This window comes from Solanum verrucosum, unplaced genomic scaffold (genome assembly GCF_900185275.1).
Source record: "Solanum verrucosum unplaced genomic scaffold, falcon-dt-bn FXZP01000268.1, whole genome shotgun sequence".
Classification (NCBI taxonomy): domain Eukaryota; kingdom Viridiplantae; phylum Streptophyta; class Magnoliopsida; order Solanales; family Solanaceae; genus Solanum; species Solanum verrucosum.
Window position 1 is genome coordinate 747,690 of NW_026019957.1, and position 8,524 is coordinate 756,213.

Genomic DNA, 8,524 nt, shown 5'->3' on the forward strand with positions numbered 1-8,524 from the left:
ATCGAAAAAATCAAAAGATTTTGAATTTTTGTTTTGTGATCCCAAAATGTAAAAATGCTGACATGAACCATGACGAAGCAATGAGTATTGGTCTCATCCCGTTTTAGATGGACCCACCAAGTTTGGAGTCCAGAAGAGTCTGATTTTTAGCATTTAGGGGTCATAAAATCGAAGTTCAAAACCTTTCTCACCTTTTCGGGTGTGTGTCGAATATGAAACTGGGAAAATCACTTTATTCTTGTTGAGTAGTCCTAAAATACTGACAAAAGTGATGTGGATCATGGTGATGCTATAAGGATTGTTCTCTAGATTATAACAGACAATCATGTAAAGGTTTCGGTAAAAAAACTGTCAAGAAAACATATCACCAAAAAAATCATGGACCAACACATACGAAAAACAGAGAAAATCACGTACTTCCAATTGAGTTGCCCCTAAATGCTAAGAAAAGTAGCGTGAATTATGGTGAGGCTATAGGTATTGTTTCCAAGGTCATTACGCATGGTCCTATAATTATAAATGTTATTGATAAAATAATGTCTGAAAGCCATATTATCAATAAATTCATGGACTAATACATATGAAAAACTGAGAAAATTGTCTAATTCTTGTCGAGTGACACCTAAATGCTAAAAAAGTGGAGTTGATCATGGTGAAGCTATAGATGTTGTTCCCCAGGTCATTATGGATGGTCCTATAATGGTTTTGCAAAAAAAAAAAAATCAAAAGTCATTTAACAAAACAAATTATGAACAAACACACTCTGAAAAGTGAGAAAATTGTCTAATTCCTATTGAGTGATCACTAATTGCTAAAAGATGTGTCGTCGATCATGGCGAGGTTATAGATATTGTTCCCGAAGTCATTACAGATGGTTCTGTAAAAGTTTTGGAAAAAAAATGCCTAGAAGCTGTATCACCAAAAAATTCATGGACTAACACACATGAAAAATTGATTTTTTTTTCTAATTCATGTTGAATTAGGCGATTGTCTCAGTTTTTCGTGTGTGTTGGTTCATAAATTTTCTGTTGATATGACTTTCGGGTATTTTTTTTGCCAAAATCTTTACAAGGTCATCCGCAATGACCCGAGAAACAAAGCCTATAGTCTCACAATGATCCACTTCATATTCTTTTAACATTTAGGGACGACTCAACAAAAATTATGTGATTTTTTTCAGTTTTTTGAGTGTTACTCCATAATTTTTTAGAAATATCATTGCCAACTCTCTTTTGGTCAAATATTTTTAGATACATCTATAATGACATGGGGTACAATACCTAGCCTCAATGATCCACTTCATTTTTTAAAACATTTAGGGTGTGTTTGGTATGAAGGAAAATGTTTTCCTAGAAAATGTTTTCCTGGAAAACAAGTTGATTTTTGACTTATTTTCTCATGTTTGGTTAGTGAGTAGAAAATATTTTTCGGAAAAGATTTTTAGTGTTTGACTTATGAATGAAAAATATTTTTGAGAAATATCTTTTATTTTTAACTAGAGTAGAAAATAATTTTTGAAATTTAAATTTTTTTAAAAAAATAAACTTAAATTTTTTTTGGGGTGGGGGCTGGTAGGGGGGGTGGGGTGGGTGGGGGGAGGGGGGGGGTCAAGGGTTGGGGTGAAAAAATAAAATTTTGAAGTTGAAAGTATTTTTTAAAAACGAACTTAAATTATTATTTTTTTTGGGGGGGGGGGGGTGCTGGTAGGGTGGGTGGGGTGCCGGGGGTGGGTAGGGGTGAAAAAAATTAAATTTTGAAATTGAAAATATTTTTGAAAAACAAACTTAAAAATTATTTTTTGGGGGTGGGGTGGGGTGGGGTGGGGGGTCGAGGATAGGGGTGAGAAAATGAAATTTTGAAATTGAAAATATTTTTTTGGGAGGGGTGGGTGTAGGGGTGAAGGTGGGGTAATAAAAATAAGCTTTAAATTTTTATTTTTTTTGGGGGGTAGTTGGGGGGCTGGTTTGAGGGTAGGGACAAAATAAATTAATTTTTTCAACAAAAAAGTAATTGAAATTTGAAGTTGAAAGAGAGGTTTGGAAAATTTCATTTTTTCAATTTCAAAATGCAGTCATAAGGTAGGGCTAGTAGTCATAATGTTTCAAAATATTACGGACCTGCCCTATTTGGCCTTAATTTTATTTTTTTGCGTCATTCGTAATGATCTGATAAATCATATACATAGCCTATACATAAACCACACCACTTTTTATAACATTGAGGAGTCACAAAATAGAAATTCTGGATTTTTTTAGTTCATGTGTATTAGTCGTTCATGAACTTTTGGAAATATTATTCACCGACTTTGTTCAGTCAATTTTTTTAAAACCATCCATAAAGACCTAATATACGTAGGACGCCAAATAGGACATGAATTGTCATATAGATTGCCACGTAGGATGCGTATGTTTATTTATTTAACTTTATTCAAATTTTAGTATCTACTTATATACAACCAAAGTTGAAGGGCATATATCCCAGTTGAGATCACGATAAATGACCCATTTATGTACTATGCCATTGACATATATCTATCTATCTATATATATATATATATATATATATATATATATATATATATAATGTACATTTTGATCATATTGATAAACTAAATAGCTGAAGATTATATTTACACCAATTTCACATCAAGAGATCAATAACAACGTAACAAATTAACAATCCTACAAATAAGGTCTGAAGAAGGAGATGCGCAAGTAACCTTACCTCACTATTATTTTAATCAATTCGAATAAAACATATCAAAATCAAATATAAAACTACAATAAAGAAATAAAATAAATAGGTAACCTAAAAACAAAACCAAAAAAGGAAAAAACAGAGAGTATAAAACAAGGACCTTTTGCCAACAATATTTAGCCCCCAACCCAACAATATATATATATATATTTGTGCTCTCTTTAAAGAGTGGCATTGTTCTCTGGATTCTTCCCATTTTGGGTGCTATGGGGTCAATGTTTGGTGAATGGCCTTCAATTGACCCTCACAATTTCAGCCAGCTTCGCCCTTCTGATCCCTCCACTCCTTCTGTAAGGACCCTTTTCATTTTTTTCAATTCTTTTTTTTTTTGATGTAGAACTTCAATCTTGATTTTTTTGAGCACCCTTTTCTCCATTCAATCTGTTTTTGAATTTTACTGTTTTTTTTTAGCTGATTTATGTTCGACCCATTTTTTTCTGATAGCAAAAAGATGCATTCTTGGGATAATTTTAGCTGATTTGTGTTCCTGAATGGAGCAGAATGAAATCCAGCAAATTTGGGACTGAAATGTAGTTGATTATTTGGGGGTGTATTTGAAAAATTCTTGATCTTTTCAAGTTAGAATTTCTATTTGGAGAAACTTTGATTTGTGTTAAGAGATCAATTGTTTAGTATTTGAAATGAAATGGGTTCGAATGGATCAGAATGAATATGTATATATAGGGAGAGAATTCATATAGCTGAAGTGTTGAACCTAGCTAATTTGGGATTGAGATGTACTCCCTCCGTTTTGATTTGTTTGTCTTACTTTCCTTTTTAGTTCGTTTGAAAAAGAACGTCTCTTTACTTTTTGTCAGCTCTTTAATTTCAACTTTCAAGAGTAGAAGGCATTTTGGTATATTCTACATATGTTGAGTTTAAGTCTACTTTACTTTCGTAAACAACGTGTCAAGTCAAAATTAGACAAACAAATTGAAAAAGAGGGAGTATTAGTTAATTGACTGTCGTTTTTTGCATGCTTATGTGGTGTTGTGTTACTAAAGCTAGCATAAAATACTCCTATTTAGGCTTAAGGCTGATGTTTCAGTTTGAGAATGTTTTCTGATGTAATGATGTTTGATTTGCAAATGTGCTATAGGGTTACCATAATGGTGCATAATCTATAAAAGAGTAATATTTAAGCTATATGTAATTTAATGCGGATTTTGTATTAAGTGGATTCTAGTTTTGGTGCATTAACTTCTATCAGATAGATGGCATATACATATATCAATGCCTGTAGAGATCTCATATTACTTCAAGCAACAATGTGGATCATTATTAATCGAAAAAATGAAACAACAAGAAGAATTGAGTACAATCTATGTAGCTGTCTTATTGATGGTTTGGCGGTGTCTAGGTGTAATTTGTCGCTTATGTGAGACTTAATTGCATGCTACGCTCAGATTTGCGTAAACAATCCCTCTTTGCTAGTGTAGACTCACACCACGTGGCATTTGCTGCCATAATACATAGTACACTAGCTTAATGATAACCACGTATTAGATTGTTATCTATTATGGCGTTGATTATAAGAATGCACTGCTTATGTTACTGTTATTTCAGTTACTCTTACTTCTGAGCGCAGATTGATAAATGTGTAGGAGAGGAATCAGAAAACAATAATATTCTACGACTTTGTAAAAAAGATATGTAATACTTGTTTCAATGTGTTTTTACTATCTGTTGCTTCATTTTTCTTTGTATCTTGATATTTTACTGTCATCTTTTTCTTCCCTCCCCAGACACGACTTGTGGGATTCCATTGGGTATGTTGTTGTTGTTGTGGGGTATAACATGTTAGTAAGAAATGTCTTACTCTCAAGAGAAGCGGAAAAAAGAAGCCTTTTCGGCTCATGTGTTACCATAATAACATTTTCATTAACTGATACAACTTTTTTCCTTTTTTGAGTTCCTTCTTACCTTTTCTCATTGTGCTGCTTGGCTCCTTGAATATGATCCCATTGATCCTTCGGCTTTCAAGCCTCAAGAAGCAATTGAAGACCTCATCTTCATCCCCCGTTATGTCGACCAATCGTGTACCTCGTTTTAATGCATTTCTTTTGATCCACGCTGAAGCTACCACCTTTAATCTTTTATCTGTGGTGGTTAATTTAATTGCTTGGAGAGAAGTGAGAAGGTTGATTTTCTTCTAGTGGTGACAGTCTTTTTCTCAGTGGTGCCATGCTTTGCTTCTATTTACAGCATTCACTTTAATTCCTCTAGAACCGTGTATGTTACAGCACTAGGTTTATGATTTATCTTGTGAGCTTTTGATGTAGAAGAGCTGCAAGTTATTTGAAGCATCTATTCTCCACAATAAACTTTTTCCCAATTATTGTCGTGTATACAGTCTGGTCTCCCTATTTCCTTGCCCTTTCCCCCCTTTCTGGTAGTTACAACATATGTTGCTCAGACTCTTCAAAAATATTGCCGCATCCGTGTCGGATACTCCAAAAATGTTGTAACTACTTTTGAAGTATTCGACACACGTTCGTTGATATTTCTGAAGAGTCCGAGCAACATAGGCTAAAACAAAAGTAAGGAATGTAAATATAGTAGAGTGTTTAAAGATAAAGTTACTTGGATAACTCATACATTGAAGCTCATTATGTCTCCAAAGGAGTTGTCGTGAAGCTGAATTTGTGAAGTTACTTACTACTTACTATAATGGTTTCCTATAATAATCGGCTTGAGGGACTCTCGTCACTGGAAGTCATGCCTGGGCAAGAGTAGTACTAGGATGGATGACCCCCAAGGAAGTCCTTGTGTTGCATCGTTGCTTTGAATGGCATGATAAGTAAAGTGAACTAACATTTGAAATCTGCATATGCACTTCAAAATCTCTTTGAAAATGATTATAGCATTACATAAGTGTTCCATGATGAAGTTATTTGTTGGTAAACCTTTTGTAATTTGGCTTTTAGTAGCTGAGCCTGAAACGATCACTCTGTTTCTTTTTCTCCAGTTTCGAGGATACTAGTTATTTTATTTTTCCACTTATCTAATCCTGTGTTCTTTCTTTTTTCTAGAGAATGACACCCGTGACTTATCGCCCTACTCATGATAGGACTCTTCCTCCACCAAATCAAGGTAAATCAAGCAAATGATTCTTTTTGTTTCTTAGACATCTTTTGATATCACAATTTACATTTATCTATTAGTTACTCTTAACCTCCACCTTTATCAGGTATTTGAATTATATATGTTTGACTGGAATCCTTGAGCCGAGGGTCTGTCAGAAATAGCCTCTCTACCTTCCAAGGTAGGGGTAGGGTCTCTATACACTCTACCCTCCTCAGACCCCACTTGTGGGATTACATTGAGCATGTTATTGTTGTATATATTTGACTAGAATACTAACCTCCCACCCTTCCTCCCTGAGTAATTGGTGATTGAAATAACTTTAGCTCAGCTGCTGTTATTGGTTATTCTTATGAGTTGGTCTTTAGAATTAAGCCAGTCATCTCTTGAGGATTTGAACTTCAGTTTATTCACTTTAGAAGTTGTTTCAACCTCAAATCATTTTGTGTCGCAATAAAAGCATTGGGCATGGATCAATAAGGATGCTAATTGGCAATGAGTTGTACATGAGTAGCAGAATAAAGCACCCCTAGTTGCTAGTTTTGGATTTTTCGCCCTTTGCTTCTGGCTTTGGTGAAGGTAAAATAGTTACCTCTCCTATGTGGTTTGCGAGCTATTGCATAGGAGCGGGGGTTTTACCCTGTGCGCACCCAAAGGGTAGCGGCTGCGGGTTTCCCTTGTCATAAAAAAAAAAAACATAGTCTAAAAAGTTAAGTAAATAGATTGGTGAATCAGGTAAGGCACTACTAAAGCCTCTATTCCCATTTTTGGGTGATAAAACTCTTAGCTTTCAGCAAGCTAGGTGCATAAGCTTTTTTTATTACATAAAAGATTCCAAGAAATGCATGCAGGGTAGAGCTCGGCAGAGGGTTCGAGAATAGGGTAGGGTAGGGTCCTTAAGATTCAATAAGAAAGAGTATGCCTTTAAAGCAAATAATGCAGCTCTTCTCTTTCCTCGTATGGCTATATTTAATTCAAAACTCCTGTAAATGTGTGTTAACAAGTCACAATTTGTCATGTTCATCTCCATTCCCTTTTAGGAAATTGTGGTTTAATTCTTTCGGATAATAGTATAATTATCTTGCCCCATTACCACATCTCTATACTCGACTAAGAATGATTTCAAATGCACTAGGATAAACTACGTTTCAATAGCTTTAAGAAGCATCATCTTATGTAAGATCCTATTACTGTAAAGGAAAAAAAAGGAATTCTCTTTGGTTGTAACATTTGGTAAATATAGTATCAATAGCCATATAAAGTACATTCATGTTATTGGTATTAAACTTTTATGAGGATGCACATATTCGTGAGCCGAGGGTCTATCAAAAACAACTTCTCTACCTTTGAAGGTATGGGTAAGTTGCGTACACACCACCCTCCCCAGACCTAATCATGAAAATCTAATGTAATGCGCAAGTTTGTTTGTCAGTTTACTTTCTCATGCTTCATCGTCAATCTGTTCTCTTTTTCTTTATTGAATCTCGATTAATCAGATAAGGGGAAGTATACTAGATATGAATTGTGTGAGCTTAAAACTTTTGCACTTAAGCTATGCTTATTTCTAACTCAGCATATACTAATGACCTGCATTTGCATTTCCAGTTATTAGTTCAGAAGCCAAAAATATACTTCTGAGACACCTAGAGCAGCGTGCTGACGAGAAGGTCAGTATTCATTTTGATCGACATTTATTCCTTCTTTCGATGAATATTTGGCAATTTGTAATTGTGTTATATTGTGAGGATTCATCTTAAAGTGACTAGTTTTACGATGGCTATCAACCTATTGCAATGTTTCTCCTTTATCCAGTCTTGTGACCGACAATATGAGCAAACTCACACATAATCAATGAGGATTCGTATAACCAACCCTAGCTTCCTTGGGATTGAGGTGTTGTTGTTGTGAAATGCGTTCTATCCCTTTACGGTTAAAATGCTTTTTTTGTGTTGCAGTTGAGACCAAAGCGAGCTGCGGCTGAAAATCTGGCACCCGAGCATGGATCGAAGCATCTTAAGGTATCCAACTGAGATGCTTTTCTTTTTGGTGCTACCCCCGGGCGGGAAGAAGATGAGGTAATGCGAAGTGTGGCGGTTGCAAACAGGACGATACACAACTTGGTTTTAGAAGATTAACTAACTTATATATAGGTTAAAATCTTCTGGTTTTCTGCATATTTCTGTAAATATTGCTGTAATGATGCAGATGCATGTTGTTGTAAAACTATGAAGAGCTTGTTTGTCAGTAGTCATATAGCAAATGAGATGTACACTAGAGAAAATGTTGTTGGGTGAGGTTTCTCTGCATGAGTGTTGATAAATGTTTCCTGCGGAGGTTTTATCGGAAACAACCTCCCTACTTTGTGATCCTCGAAAACAACCTCTCTACGTTGTGATCTCGAGTTAAATAATTAAAGATTTTGGGTTTGATATCTAGGAATGAACCTCTTTACTTAATTCAAAATCTATTACTTCACTTATTCAATGAGTTTCTTTAGCATGTATACCATCAAATCTTTTTACAACGTTCTCTATAATAACATTTTTTATTATAACAATTGAAGTTTTGAAATTGTTTTTTCATATTATGTTCTATCATATATTTTCTAATCTCTAGAACATTATTTTGTTATAATAACTAAAAAAAATATTCAGACAAATAACGATATTACAAAGATTATTGT

The 8,524-nt window shown here is 34.5% G+C and overlaps 1 protein-coding gene across 1 annotated transcript; it reads left to right on the plus strand.

Moving 5' to 3' along the window:
- The first annotated feature begins 2,901 nt into the window (after nucleotides 1-2,901).
- LOC125814525 (DET1- and DDB1-associated protein 1) lies at nucleotides 2,902-8,115 on the plus strand. The gene is made up of 4 exons (XM_049493976.1): nucleotides 2,902-3,047; nucleotides 5,790-5,850; nucleotides 7,447-7,508; nucleotides 7,797-8,115. The coding sequence occupies exons 1-4, from the start codon at nucleotides 2,964-2,966 to the stop codon at nucleotides 7,869-7,871; spliced, it is 282 nt and encodes a 93-aa protein (XP_049349933.1). The 5' UTR covers nucleotides 2,902-2,963; the 3' UTR covers nucleotides 7,872-8,115.
- The last annotated feature ends 409 nt before the right edge of the window (nucleotides 8,116-8,524 follow it).